The sequence below is a fragment of the Lupinus angustifolius genome, chromosome LG19, assembly GCF_001865875.1.
Source record: "Lupinus angustifolius cultivar Tanjil chromosome LG19, LupAngTanjil_v1.0, whole genome shotgun sequence".
NCBI lineage: Eukaryota > Viridiplantae > Streptophyta > Magnoliopsida > Fabales > Fabaceae > Lupinus > Lupinus angustifolius.
This window is the reverse complement of record NC_032027.1, coordinates 3,827,802-3,844,106: the sequence shown is the minus strand read 5'-3', so window position 1 is coordinate 3,844,106 and position 16,305 is coordinate 3,827,802. Positions and strand designations below refer to the sequence as shown.

The following is a 16,305-nucleotide window of genomic DNA, read 5'->3' as shown; positions in this document are numbered from 1 at the left end:
AGAGAAAGCATCCATGTGCCACGAAAATAAGAGTTCCTTTGTTTGAAGTAAATTGTAGTAGTTTAATATTTTACTCATTCATTTTAATATTTAGTTAATATGTTACATTAAAGGAAAGTATATGTATCTATAAAAATTAGAGGGGTTATATATAATTTTATTAAAACATAGGGAAGGTCGTATAATTTACTTTTATTGTTGAACAAATGAAAAATAAATTTGAAAGAAGACATGCGAACTTTGGAAAAAAGGATTAGCAAAAAGTGAAAGAAAAATGTTTCAGGTGACACTAGTTAATAAGACAAAATGTCCCAATGTAACTATGCAAGTAAATAACAAAGAGGAGAAGTAACATATTGCTTCACTCTTTGAAATGGTGAAAATCATTTCTACTTACCAAGTTTCTAAAAACTACACAGGAAAAAAATGTATACACTGACTGATAGTATATAAGTTTTACATATTATTATTATATTATACATTATTTATGTTTAATTATTATTTAAAAAACAATATAAATGAATGATAAAAATTTACTGATTGTGTATAAATTTTTACACTAACAATGGTGAAAAAAATGAATGAAAGAAACCACTACTCCCCAAGTCCACTTGTTACGGTTGGGCTTTTCTTTAAAGGCCAAATCCAATAAAAAGATGACTAATATGTTATGGGCCTATAAGGACACTCATTGTTTGGATAGGGCACAAAATCCCGAAATTCGAACAAACCAAAAAAAAAAAAAGAATCATTGATGGCGAAACGGAGGAGGGCAGCGTTAGAGGCGGAGGATGCGGATTTCGAGACGACGGAAGGAGTAAAAGCGATAGGGAGCTTTGAAGAGATGGGAATAAAAGATGATCTTCTTCGAGGGATTTACCAATACGGTTTTGAGAAACCTTCTGCTATTCAGCAACGGGCCGTGACGCCAATCATACAGGGCCGTGACGTCATCGCTCAGGCCCAGTCCGGTACCGGAAAAAGTTCCATGATTGCTCTCACTGTTTGTCAGATCGTTGATACCTCCGTTCGAGAGTATGTTCCTTTTTCGAGCAAACCGTTTTGTTTTTTTATATTAGCTGCTTTAAGTTTCAAAATTGTGATTTTTGTTGTATAGTTTTTTTTTGATAAATCAGAAATTGTTGTGTGTTTGATTACTATTCAAAATTAAAAGGAACGGGGTTTTACTTAGTGGCATGATTACTGAAATAAGACACTGTTACTAGGGTTTAAACCATTACCTTTAGGTTAAAGGTAAGCAACTCCATCGTTGTGCCGTGCAACTCTACCATTGAGCCGTGGCTGAACCTCTCGTGTCTGGGTACAATTATTAACATTACTTCTCTTTTTTATAAGCTAAAATATGTAGCTTCTTATAACAGCTGAACTTGAGCTTCTCCTTTTTTAAACCTAAGTGCCTAGATAAACTAACATTTGTACGTCACAGTTAGGCCCTTGGACTTTCTTGCTAAGATTTTGATTATAAACTGTTTCAAAGATAGAATCAGCCCTATTAGTATGAAACTATCTTCAAGAAATTGCTTTCTCTAAAAAGCTCTTAGTAATATTTTGATTATAAGTTATTTGAACACATAATAATATAATCCAGTACAACCATGGGTCAAGCCCTTAAGGGAAGCTAAGAGCATATTCCTATCCCATAGAAAATTTAGTAGGAAGGCCATTCCCTTATTAATACTTGGTCATTCTACTCCGAACCCATGAAGCACAAGCTTGTCAAAATTGTTGCCTTGTTTCTGTGGTTTTTGTCAATCACACATCATTATCAGATATTTCATGGACAGTGTACACTTTTGGATGTTTTATTTAAGTTTGTGAATTTTTGTCAATCACACATCATTATCAGATATTTCATGGACAGTGTACACTTTTGGATGTTCCTAGCCTTGTTCTACAATTTTTACTTAAGTTTGTGAATTTTTGTACCATCATAGATGGACTTATCACAATAAGTAGAAAGATGTTAGCATTTAATTATGCGTAGAATGACTCATGCTTATTTTAAAACATTAAGTCTCTCTTTAAGCTAAGATATTTGGTTTTATGTTAATTTGATACTAATTGTCTGTATTGTACAATTGTACCTTAGCCATGGCATGTCATATAATTTTAAGATTTTCCATGTTGTACTATTATACTAATTGCTGTGCCCCGGCCATATCATATTTGTGCTCTGTTCATATCAATCTTTCCTTGCTTCAAGCAGACTTTTTATATTTATTATCTTATGGTTTCCATTTTAAATTTATGTACAGGGTGCAAGCCTTAATAGTGTCTCCTACAAGGGAACTGGCTTCACAGACTGAAAAGGTTATATTAGCAATTGGGGACTTCATTAATATACAAGCACATGCATGCATTGGTGGTAAAAGTGAGGGAGAAGATATGAGCAAGCTGGAGTATGGAGTTCACGTGGTATCTGGAACTCCAGGACGGGTTTGTGACATGATCAAAAGGAGAACATTGCGCACAAGAGCTATCAAGTTACTAGTTCTGGTGAGTTCGTTATACTTCTATTTGTTTGATAGAAATTCTCTAATGTTTAATGCTGATTGTGCTGAGAACTATGTTATATGTTTCTTTTCGATGACAGGATGAATCTGATGAAATGTTGAGCAGAGGGTTTAAAGATCAAATTTATGATGTGTACAGATATCTCCCACCAGACCTTCAGGTTCTCTCCCCCTTGACCTCTGCACCTCTTCTAATATATTCAGAATGAAATTTTTACAATTCAGAATTGTTATGTCTTTTTAAAACTGAGATGCATAGTTAAGTAAGTAATTAAGTATTTAGCAAGTACAGATACTGACCGAATGCAGTTTAAGGTGTGGCAATGAACATAATAAAAAAATAACAGAAACGAATCAGAATTCCAAATCACAAAAATTTCACTACTGAATGGGGAGAAGGTAGTTAAGAATGGTTTTGGTAATTATAAGTGGGTTGACACCATCTAAATGTGTGACCATGAGGAGAAAAGAAACTCTGGCAATGAACAAAATCTAGAAAGAGAGAGATTAATGTGGTTATGGTTACTAGGAATATTAGTAATTAGAAAAAATTCTTGAAAAGTTAGAACTTAAAAATCAGTGACTTCAGAGTTTAAGTTGATGCTATGATTGGATCAAACAATAGAACTGCAAAAAGCAGGCAACAACACTCACCATTTGAGTGATCTGCTTTTCTTAAATGAAATAGCTAGATGGGATTCTTATCTAGTTTCACATTTCTTGGAGACTTTTTATATATGAACTTATGATGGCCTAATTACTTAAAAGTTCAGTTATGAGGTTGAGGTTTAGTTTATCACCTTACCAGATGCTATGTATAAAGAAATTATAACCTTACTGGATGCTATATATATAAAAAAAATTATAACCGTATTAAATGCTTCTCTCAGCATCCTTAGTCCTAGTTACTTCGGTGATCAGTAGGCATACCACCCTTGCTGGAATCCTTGTGGTGCAATCTAGTCAGTATTTATTTGATATACTGTGCGGTGCTATACTGCTATAGTTCCCATAGCCTGATGATATTATGAAGTATACTTTTTTGTATCTGATCTCTTAATCATTGAATTCTTCATGTGTAGGTGGTCTTGATTTCTGCTACCCTTCCTCATGAAATACTGGAGATGACAAATAAGTTCATGACAGATCCAGTAAGGATCCTTGTTAAACGTGATGAATTGACATTGGAGGTGAGCAATTTTTTTTCATTATCTTAGTGTTGTGATTTTTAAGTGGATATTGTGCTATTATCTTAGTGCCTTTTGAGTTTTAAGCAGTGCTGTCCATGGCTGATGGCGGCTGCCAAAATTCAGCCATCATGGCGGTTGACAAAAACTAAATAAATAATATAACATAATAGAAAAAAATAAAATAATAATACAATAAAACAAAAATCGAACAATAACATAAAGTTTAATAAAAAATAATTAAGTATCAACGTCACATAACTTCATAAGATCACTAGATAATTAAAAATAGAGATACTAAAAAGTAAAATAAACAATACTAACAAGTCTAGTAAAGACCCACAACTAAAAATCAAAGCAAAACACAAATATAAAATGTAAATAGAAATTAAAATAACATACTAAAAAAGTAAACTGAAATTTTTAAAAAAATTTCTGAAAATAAAATAAAAAAACTAAATTGAAATAAAAAATGGAATTCTGGAAAGAAAAAAACTAAATTTGAAAAAATAAATATAAAAATTGCATTAATGCAAGGGATGAAAAGAGAAGCACGAAGAAAGAGGGAGAGAAATAAGACTGCAACAGTCCTAAGAAAGAGGGCGGCGACGTCGGCAGCAACCGCAACAGCAGTGGCGACGTTGACAACAAGTTTTAAGAGAGAGAGAGGCAGCAAGTAGAGGGAGAGAGACAACCAGAAATAGAATGTTTTTAGGGTTTTAGCCCACAAATGGGCCAAAAAACCCGCCCCAACCCATTTTTTCTTTCAAAAACCCGACCCAAAACCCATCATTTCCGCCATGGCCCCTCCACTGCCATACCGCCATGGCGGCTTTTTCAAGCAAAAGGCGGACACAACCATTTGGCGGCATTTCCCAACTGGCTAATTGCGGTGGGCCAAAAAATGGCACCACCATGGCCGCTTTTTGACAACAGTGCTTCAGAGCCATGAAACACAGTTGTAAGATGACTATATTAGCAACAATAGCAACAATAATGATAGCTTTTAAATTGTTAAACTATATAATTTTTCCTTTTATCTCAAAGTAACATGACAATCATATCATGTTACATTTTATAAAATTGTTAGAATATATTAAAGTATCTTAGAATATCTTAAATTATCTTATAGTGAATATCTAGATAATACTTAGATATAGAGAGTATCTTCTAATAAATATGATGATTCTATCTTAGAGTTGTTTATAGTATCTTAAAATATCTCTTTATCTTATATGTTATGTTTTGTTTCCTTATGTATTTAGGAGTCTAGTATTAGTATAAATAGGGGTTAATATTATGTCTTTTGTATCACAATATCATCATTTACAATATTATCAATACAATTTATTATTTAGAGCATTCATTTATCACATTCCATATGAAATCTCTATAATTTCAAGCAGTTGAAGAGAACTCAGTCGGATAGAGAACGAGGGCGCAAACGTGAGAGCGAGAGCGAGAGGAGCCATGGGAGTGGAAGAGGAAGAGGTTCAGATAGAGAAGAGAGGAAAGAGAAGAAGAAGGTGGAAAACAATGAGTTTGATGATGATGATGATAATGGGAGAAGGAACAATAGGTCGCTTAAGTCTCGGCATGAAAGGTCGCCGGAGCACCATCGGAATGGGAAGAGAAGCCATAGGTCTCACTCTCCACCGCAACCTCATGCCTCCACTGCTGCAAATGGAAAACCTCTCGATGAGGTGTCCGGTGATATCCAACCCTAGTTTTACACTTATGCATAATTTTTTTCTTTTTCTTAATTGTATTTTTAATGCTATTACTGAAATTTGTTTTTCGATTGCTGTTAAAACCTCGAGATTGTTACTCTTTTAAAGAGAGGGCGAACAAGGTTGTTGTCTTATGATATGGAGGTCATTAGTTCAATTCGTGTAAATGGTCTCTTCAGTCTTCACATGCATATACTATCCCGAGACCCGACTAGTTGGAGGCTAGTATACTAGGCCGCCCTTTTTTTATTTTTTAAATGTTGTTATTTGTAGATAAGATACTAGAATATTGTCTTATATGGTTTGAGCACGGGAGGAGGATACATGTAGAAGCCTGAATAAGAGGAGCGGATTAATGTGATTCATTCTCTGTCTTAAAAAATGTTTTTGATTTTCTTGCTTTCTTTGTCTTATATTTCTTGGGTGTGCCCAGGGTGGCAAGGGGTAGCTCATTTCAAGTCAATGTACTGTTTTAGGGATAACCATTCTTCAATGGGGAACAACATATATTTGCACTTTTTACAAGTATTCTGGTGCTAAATTTGGTATGGAAGAGTCACTTTCAAATTCCCATGTCTGACTTTTCTTTCAAGGCAGATTGGTTTTGTCCTCCCTCCCCTCTTGATCCTCAAAGTTTTGATTTATTAATTCCATCTCACTTTTGACAATTATTTTTTGCATTTCCCTTGTTTCTGACCCCTTTATTGTGGTATCAATTTTTAGTAAATATTGTGGTCTCTTTAGTCCTTTTATGCATGTTTAGATCCAGTTTTCTCTTGGGTCAGTTCTTACCAGTTCTGCTGTCTAATCCTTGCAGGTAACAAACTCCAGAGGAGCTGAACAAATGTAAGCTTCTATTTCAACTTTGAATTGCATATTTTTAAGCCAAATATATTATTATTAGTACTATATATGCATATTGGATCAGTCCAAAATACAGGGGCAAGGGTAAATTTAGATTTATTGTTTTTTATCTTTCTTTCAAATTGCACTGAAGCAAAGCTGCCTTTCTTGTTTGGACACAGTCCAAAATACAGGGGCAAGGTTGCTACAGAGTTGTAGCTATTGTATAACTCTATAAAATCTTTGAACATGTATCTAAATCTAAAATTATATTCCAAGGGGGTATTTCCTTTTTGTGATGAACACACTGAACCTTAATGTAGTGAAGAATTTAGCAAGGCCTTTGCTGTATTGATGACATGTGTAGCAACTGTTGAGTACATGAGATGACAAACATGAATATAAAGGTAAGAAAGGAGATATATATGGACATCTATAAAAGCACAAACAAATGTTCTAATGTAATCTGTAGCTTATGATTTTAGTATAGCTGACATTTGGTTTAACTTTAAGAAAATTTTATTAAATTTTTTTGTTATGGATGGAGCCCAATGACATTATTTCGTCAATGTAGCCGATCACATGTTATTAGGATAAGACATTTTTCTATTGGGTGAAAATGTAATTTGAAGAGAAGTTTAAAAAGAAGTTTGGTGAATCTTAGGTGAGAATGAGTATTTGAAATGAGATTATATCATTTAACATCATGCAAGGCATTAGATTGCCTACTGGAATCTCAATATACGGGCTTCTATGTGCATTGGTTAGCATCGATGGAGATGAGACAATTCATGCTGTACAACAAGTGTCTGAGATGGAAATGAAGAAGGTTGTTGAAGTGAGAGTCAATGCATGTGGTGAGCATCTAATTATGTTGTATGGTCTAGAATGCTGGGGTGCTAAGGGACAAAATGCCATAGAGAACGCCTACAAAAACAATAAAATTTATATATAATGGGATTAATGTGTCCAAATAAGGACAACAACTTGAAGAATTGGTAGTGGTTGCCAAAATTCCACCATCATAGCATTGCGGATGGCGTTGTGGCCAAATAGCGGGCATCATCATTTGAAAAAAATAATTAAAAAATATAACACAATAGACAAAACAAACTGCATTTCAGAAAGATATATATATATATATACATATACATATATATATATATATAAACTGCAGCCCAGAATAAAATAGAAACTGCAATCCAGAAAAAATATCAACTACAGTTTAGGAAAAATAATATGCAGTTCGAAAAAACATAGAATACAGATTATGCATTTAACTAAATAAATTATAGGGAACAAGAATAATAGTTTAATAAAATTAAAAGTTTTCTAGAAAACAAAATTACAGTTCATAAAAAATAGTATTAGTTTTAAAATAAATAATATAACAGTTAAGAAAAATGAAGAAAATGGTAAATAAAGAGACTGCAAACGACAACGGGAGGTGATAGCAGCCGACAGTGACGGCAGACAGCAACACTAACGGCGGAGGCAGAAGCTAGTCGTAAACTGTAAAGACGCCATATCGGGGATGAGTTTTTCTAAAAATAGAGGATTCATGGTTTAACCAAGAATTGGGCCTAAAACCCGACCCGATATGTTATTTATTTAAAAAACCCTACCTAGAATAGCCCATTTATATTGAGTTTTGTCTTTTCCGCCATGGCGCTTCCACTTCCATACTGCCATGGCGCCACTTTCGTGTAAATGGCGGACAAGGCCAGGTGGCGGTTTTTTTGAAATTGCTAATGGCGACTGGCTAGAAAAAGCCACGGCCATCTGCCATGGCGGCCTTTTAACAATACTAAGTGAGATACAACTATTTATATTGTTTTAAGTTGTGAGAGTAAATGTCACCATTAGAAATAGTTACTTGGTTTCATCAAAGAGGATCATAGGAGTTGAATGACTAGGGGCACAAATTGAAAAGTATAGCAACAATTATTTTGAAATGATTAATATCAAGTATGGATTATGGAGTTTGACTATAGACAGGATTAAATGCTAATTGAAAGATCTAGCAAAACCTAGGTAGTCAATTGCGGATAGCGGGTAGCGGTATGACCGCTACAACTAAGGGAAAAATATAAGTAATTTATATACTAAACATATAAATACACAAAGAAAAACTTAAAATACACAAAATTACATGTTATATCCTCCACATATAAATATACAAATGCACCAAAAACATAAAAATATAAGTAATTCATACTCTTTATGTTTTGACAACAAAAAGAAACTCACAAAAGGAAGGGAAGGGGAAAATAAAAGGAAAACAAAAAATATAAAGTAATACATTAAGATGAAAGTGTTGAACATGTAAAGATGGAAACCAAAAATAAATTCACAGAAGGGGCAGACGGGAAGGGGGAAGAGGGAACCGGAAAGGAGGAGAAGAAGGGAAGAGAAGGGAGGAGAAGAAGGGGAAGAAGTGTCACGTGAAGAGAGGAGTGTTTTATAAAAAAAACCTAACAAACCAATGCCATGTAATAACTAAAAAGTAAGGGCAAAATTGACATTTCCCATTAAATTAGGGTTCTTCAACCTGAAGCAGGTTCTACAGTGGGTTCTGGCCCATGCCTCTGCTGAAACTCAACCCGCGACGGGTGTGACGGCCAGCTGCACTGTGATGTGCCATTCCGTCGCGGGGAGGGACGGTAACCTCCGCAACCTCTGCTATCGCACCGCTATTGCGTGCTATCGACTACCCAGAGCAAAAACCCCTAATAGTTTGTGATTAGGGTGGTTCTTATTGCAATTCATGCATAATGTTCTTTGCTTTTTAGATTATTAAGCTTTTAGCTTTTTTGTTCAATTGCTCCCTGCCTGCTTCGTTGTGTATCCTTGATGGTTGAACAACTAGCACATCAAGGGCCTAGCTCATGCACCTGATGTTGCATAGCCTAAGTGTAATCTTAATTTGGATCATCTATGAGAATATCAGAGCAATAAATTGTGCTTGTAAGATATGATTTAGTTTTATCTGCCCTAGAACTTATTGGAGATTATACGGTTAAATATTCAAAATTGGAATAGCATGCAGAGCTAAATATGAATAGCTAATAAAAATGGATGTACTAGGCCCCAAACAGTTTTCTGTTCACATATCAAAAGAGATGGAGTCTCACTGTTTTAAGAGAAAAATAATTGGTCAAACCTCAACTATGGAGTTTGTTGGTGACCGAACCTTTGCGAAATAGCACAAATGGATTTGCTGCCATTACTTTTGTCACTGCTTTGCATCTCAGCCATAGAAATTATTCTGTGACAATATTGAAAATAAAATAAAGAATGTATGAATTGTTGGATCCTTGACTGCATCAACTGCATCTCAATTTTTTAACTGCAGCTAATCCAAGTCCATAAGTATTGGTGCACCACTTTTCCCTCTTTATCTCTTTGGTATTTTGATTATTCAGATATATTTTGCAACACTTATCTTTTACTGTTTTCCAATCATTCTTAAACGGTCGTTTTTCTTACAAGTGGAGTATATCTATCCCTTATTGATTTCACTTTAATAAAGTTTTATTTGCAATTATCCCAGTACACTTATTTGAATAAAGTTGAAAATCCTTAGTCTTGGTAGTAAAACTGAAATCCCATTAGTTTGTTAATTAGCTAGAGGTCCTTTCTTTTGTTATATTCTGTTTCTTGCCTTTTATTTTCTTAAAAGTCTCTGCTATATTATTGTAAAGATTATAGTTGGTTGGCATAGCATCTGATAAGAGTTTGATTATAGGAATGATGAGGACGACTCTGTTGCGAAGATGAAGGCTGCTGAGGAAGCTTTAGAAGAGAAACAAAAGGTAACTATGTGTTCTTTTTGTAGGATCTCGTGTCTGTAATATAATGTAGTTATCCATATATCCTTTTGTATTGTTGGTTAGGGGTTAAGATCCTTTCTGAATAATTTAACCTGTGGGAAGTATGACTTGTTTACTCCACTGTATTTTATTGTTAATCTTCATAATGTTGAGTCTTTCTATGATCTTTAGGAGGCTTCTACTGCGAATTTTTTGAGATAGATGCTGTGCAATGTGAACATTATGGTTCAACCGAAAATGCCTCCTTGTGTTGCCCATTTTGATGTTTTTGGAAGAATCACATCTACCAATTTTATGACTATATGCCATATAGATTATTCTTTTCAAGGAAGAAATAAATAAGGATATCACATCAAGTATGCTACATGCCTTCATGGAGGCTAGAGTGATACATCTAGGCTCTAGATATTACCTTCGAATGTATTAATGTCTTATTGAGAAGGAAAGACTTTTTCCACTAGGTGGGGCCGACTATATAGGGATCAAGTGGTGCTATTGTGTTCTATCAAAAAGAAAAGAAAAAGATATGTTAATGATTTTGAAAATGAGAAAGAGAAAAGAACGGAGGGAACTAATAGCTATATTTTTGTTAAGGTTCTATCTCAAAACTAATTGAGAATGAGACGGACGATGTGAGACTTACTTCCTAAGATATCCCCTCCACAAAAATCTGTTTGACCAAGTGATGAGTTACCTCTAACCCATGACTAAGAGGCATCTTTTGGTCGATGACTACCAGATAGAAGTTGGGACCAAAGTCACGTGACACTGATATCATGTTGAAATTATAGAGTTTATGATATGGAATGTGATAAATGAATGCTCTAAATAATAAATTGTATTTGATAATATTGTAAATGATGATATTGTGATACAAAAGACATAGTATTAACCCCTATTTATACTGATACTAGACTCCTAAATACCTAAGGAAACAAAACATAACATATAAGATAAAGAGATATTTTAAGATACTATAAACAACTCTAAGATATAATCATCATATTTATTAGAAGATACTCTCTATATCTAAGTATTATCTAGATATTCTCTATAAGATAATTTAAGATATTCTGATATACTTTAATAAATTTTAACAATTTTATAAATGTAACATGATATGATTGTCTATGTTACTTAGAGATACATTGGAATACAAGGAAAAATAATGTAGTTTAACAATTTAAAAGCTATCATTATTGTTGCTATTGTGTAAATGAGGACTTAGATCTTTTAGGATCCATTTGCAAGTTGGGTTTTGGAGGGGAAGGAAGAGAAATGGAAAGCTTCAGAGTCATCTTACAACTGTATTTCATGGCTCTGAAATCTGCAGCCTTCTATTTTCCTTCTTTCTCCTCTGAAATCTAACTCGCAAACGGACCCTTAGAGATTTGTAGCTTTCTTTTTTTAATCCTCTTCAATTCATAGCAATAACCTTAATGACATGTGTAGCCAATGCTCAGTTTGCCTATATTAACTAGAGTTGCATTACAATACAAGGAAAAATATTATGATATAACAATTTAAAATCTACTATTATCGTTATATAAATGAGGATGCTAACTACAATATTATAATTTTCTCCTGTTGGTTTTTCTGAAAATTTCTGCCATTTGCAGCAAAAACCTTCATTTGAACTATCTGGAAAGCTTGCAGCTGAAACAAATCGATTCAGAGGTCAGGTCCTAATTAGTTTAGCACTATTTGTTTTATATTTAAGTGATTTGTCTTCCATCTTTATTCATTGTTTGCCAAAAAATATTTCTGCCAGGTGTTACTTTGTTGTTCAATGAGCCTCCAGAAGCTCGAAAACCTGATATTAAATGGAGACTTTATGTTTTCAAGGCTGGTGAAGTGCTAAACGGTAAGACTTTATAGCTTCTGCAATCTACACAAAAACTATACTATTTATATTTCTTTTTTTGTCTTATGTTACTGATGTCCTGTTTTAAATTCATAGAAGTGTGCTTTTTACTGCCAAGAATTAGCTCTGCTTGCCAAGTCTTGAATCCTGACCATTTTATATATTTATATGGTTTTACTTTTTTATCATGATTATTACTATCTATTTTTCGTTGGAATTTGGATGAGTTTCTAATACTCTAGCCATCAGGGTGATCTTTTTTTCAGCCGAGTCCTTTGTCTGCATCCCTCTTCTACTTCTATATTTAATTGTATTTCATGTGTGCAATTTCCTTCTTTCTCTAGCACAATTTCAATTCTTAATTTTAATCATGCTTTTTTGTCAATTCTTCTTGCAACTGATTTGTTATATTGATATCTTCTACAGTGTCAATGAGCATAAATAGAATTACAACTTTCTTGGTTTTTACCTGTGTCTTCTAAAATAAATACATATGATTAACAGAGCCCCTATATATACATCGACAAAGCTGTTATCTTTTTGGAAGGGAAAGAAGGGTTGCTGATATCCCAACAGACCATCCATCTTGCAGCAAGCAACATGCTGTTATTCAATTCCGGTATTTCATTAAGTTAAGCAACCCCATGGGGTTTCCTTTTGTTATTTGTGTTTAAACTCTGATCAAGTTTTGTATCTTTTATAAAACTCCTTTTCTTATTAGGCAAGTTGAAAATGAGGAACCTGATGGTACAGTATCAAAGCAAATAAGGTAAGGCCTTTTTTCTCTCTCAACTCTACATATACTGCCTAATGTTTCTGCGCCTGTAAAACCTAATATCTATGTGATATGTGCTAGGCCTTACATAATGGATCTCGGAAGCACAAACAAAACTTTTGTTAATGTGAGTTGTCATTGAATGCCTTTGACTAGTTTCTTCATTTATGGTCAGGTAGCAATGAACAAGCTGAAGTCAGATGCCTAATGAATTTACCCCATGCTTTCTGTTTTTGCAGGAGAGTCCCATCGAACCTCAACGATACTACGAGCTTAGGGAAAGGGACACCATTAAATTTGGTAATAGTAGGTAAGTAACAAGTATTCATTCTTTGTTTTTCATGATGCTTAAAATACAATACATTTTTGTTTGATTAAAAGTTATTTGGAAAAATTTTATCGTGTGGTTTTTTTATGAATATTTCCTAGTTGTTCCCACTTCCTATTGTTAAAAGGGTTTTATTCTATGGCTTCTATTCATACATAATCTGAAACGTTCATTATTACAACCTATGTTTTTTTTTCCGGAAATTAGGTATAGATAGAGGAAATGGAAAAGGACTATGTTAAGTGATTACTAGGAGGTCCTTAGGTCCTTAAGGGCCTGTTTGGCTGTTTGCATATTGAGTTTTGGAGGGGAAAGGAAAGACTTGAGCCATGAATGAGATTGTTCCAAAACCTTTCCTTTCTTTCCACCTTCCAAAACTCAACTCGCAAAAAGATAGTAAGTAGTTAGGTTATAAGACAATAAATTGGCTTTTCGTGGACCATGTCAGCTAAAATCTTTTTGCTGTAAACAATGTGTCAACAATTATGCATGTTGACTGATTAAAATTTAATGGTTTGACAAATTCAGTTTTGCTTCTCAATAATTTTGCGTTTCTGGTGCATGTTAATGCAAGCAATTTCTGACCACCAATTGAATGATGCATGTCTAGTCCTCTTATTGAATGCGTGTATAATAATACCCTGTTAGATATCTATAAAGCCACTTATTGATTTCTGAGAATGTCAAAGCAATAATAAATTTTCTGTCTTAATACTCTGTTCTTTATAGTTAACTTTTCTTGTTTCCAAATGCAGCCGAGAATATGTATTACTACATGAGAACTCAATCGGGTAATTGACATTGACCTCTCCAAATCCATTCCCACCTCCCTCATCGTGTCCAACTTGTGTAGTCTCTCTTTTTAGAAAAGTGTAGATTAGTTTGTCTGCAAGTTTCTTCATAAATTAATGTCATACTCATCTATTTTTTTAAGCTGTAAACTACATACATTTTGAGGCCCCTTTCCAATGAAAATTTGATAAACTTGTCACTAATATAAGCTGACTGATAAGTATTGAGTATATGAGTAAGGGGGTATTTGTGGTTTGGTTTTAATAGGTTGAGGTAAAAAGTCAGACAAAAAGATGTAAACACTAACTGCCTAAGAGTTTTTTACATAGTCATTGCATTATTTATTAATCCAATTCAGTTACTATTTACTTTTAAATATAAATGAATAGTTGATAACGTAGTGTGTATAAATTATTAAAGTGTATAAATATTGCACTAAAATAGTTATCCAATCAAAATATGTTTGCAATTGTGCTGGTGGTATTGAATTTATTACATTATCAAATCTGATCTAATATTTTATTGTTTTGGTTTTCATTTGCTATAACACTTCAAATGCATTAGCCTATTAGTCTAAATATAGATAAAGTTGTCATATTTGACATTAATCCATCCATATATAAACATTGACAATAACGACCAAGCTCATCATTAGAACTTGATCACGATTTAGAACTTTAAACAGTGTCCTCCATCATAATCCCCTTAACATAATCGTCTAAATCGGTAGTGTCCCCTTAGCCTCAACCTTGACTCTTCTCCATATCTTCAACATATTCCTCCATACCACTCTCTTTCCAATAATCATCCAATCCCATATTGAGAACATCCTTAAACTTAATACACTTTGCTCTTTCATTCTCTCCTCGTTCGAAATACTTGGAGAACTTGGATAACTCTTAAAATCTTACAACATATTCATCAATTGTGATGTTTCCTTGCTCCAAAAAGTTACTCCATTCTTTTGATTAACATCATTTGAAAAGAATTTTATAAAAACTTCTCTCAAAAAGTGATCCAATTGATTTTTCTTTGGTCTACCTCCATTTGTATCATGTCATAATTTCTCCAACCAACATAGGTTCTCTATGTCCTTAAGTCACCAATAAGCGCCTTCTGAATTAAATCCTCTTTCAAATTGAGGTGGATTGTTTCACATGAACTTCTATAGACTTTGATACTCTAACTATTTTCATTCTCAAGGACTGTTGCCACAATGACTAACAACTCTTGAGTACTGATTTCATTCCAACTTGTCATAGGCTAGCAAGACAAACCTGCTCTAGTTCCTACCTAAATCGTGTAACACCCATTTTTTAATGCGGAACGAAAATTACATACAAGAACTAGAATACAATCTTAATTACTTATGATGTATATGAAAATAGTGTACATTTTCTCTTAAACAAATGTAACTTAATTCTGAGAAAATGAGTGCATACTCTCCTTACCTTGACCCCACACACACATAAATATATATATCATCAAGATCATGATCATCGTAGGCACTAAAAGTCATGATCTTAATTCTTAAGTCATCATGGGTAAAACATCAAAAGACTATCCATGTACTTCATATAAATGTACATATGGGTAGTCCTGTTATGTATATTGGATGAGGATGCTCGATCTCTTTCTGTTCATTCTAATTTTTTTGATTTGAATAGGCGAGTTTTTTTTTATTTAAGAGGTTGTTTTGTGTTCACAAGTTCAAAAATCTCACTTTTGTAAATCTATCAGTCTTTAATTTATATATATTTATTCCAGAATTGCAATAAGACTATTAGGTGTATGCAATTATTATGTGGAGTTATCAGAATTTTTTAGTCTTATATTGGATGCATTGTATTAAGAAGGGTATATACTGATAATATAAATATTTATATATATTCAATTTATTATTTATTATTCATTTTAATTATTTTTAATTTAAAAGTTGATGATTAAATATAAATGAATGGTAAAAGATATAGTGACGGTATAAAAACTTACATTGTCAGTGTTAGGGTATGAGCAAGATCCGGTCCGATCCGTCCGTCTCAACCTGATGACTTAGGGATATGGATGACAAAAAACCCGACTTGTGGGTACCCGTGGAAATACCTGCAACGGGTACCCGCAATAGTAGCTTATGGGCGGGAGCGGATTTTGTGATACCCGCCTCACGGGTAGCCGCAAATTTATATATTTAGTTTTTAGTTAAATTTTTATATATATTTATTATTATTTTAAGATTATATATCATATACTTTATTATTATTCATAATAAATTACAAATATTTAACTATGATAATAAACTTATCATATAAATGTCATATTATTCATGTTACAATTATTTCTACATATTGATTATTACAAATTATATAAATATAATTAAAATTAAAAACTCGTTGGGTACCCTTAAATACCCGCTACCCGC

General features: G+C 33.4%; 1 protein-coding gene across 1 annotated transcript; it reads left to right on the top strand.

The window, feature by feature from the left end:
• Positions 722 to 14,170, top strand: LOC109334719 (FHA domain-containing protein DDL-like). Its single transcript, XM_019570629.1, has 14 exons — positions 722 to 1,035; positions 2,277 to 2,517; positions 2,615 to 2,695; positions 3,617 to 3,724; positions 5,128 to 5,424; positions 6,269 to 6,297; positions 10,043 to 10,109; positions 11,747 to 11,804; positions 11,899 to 11,991; positions 12,496 to 12,610; positions 12,713 to 12,760; positions 12,848 to 12,893; positions 13,006 to 13,076; positions 13,850 to 14,170. Exons 1-14 carry the CDS (start codon positions 755 to 757, stop codon positions 13,887 to 13,889), a joined length of 1,575 nt encoding a protein of 524 aa, XP_019426174.1. The 5' UTR covers positions 722 to 754; the 3' UTR covers positions 13,890 to 14,170.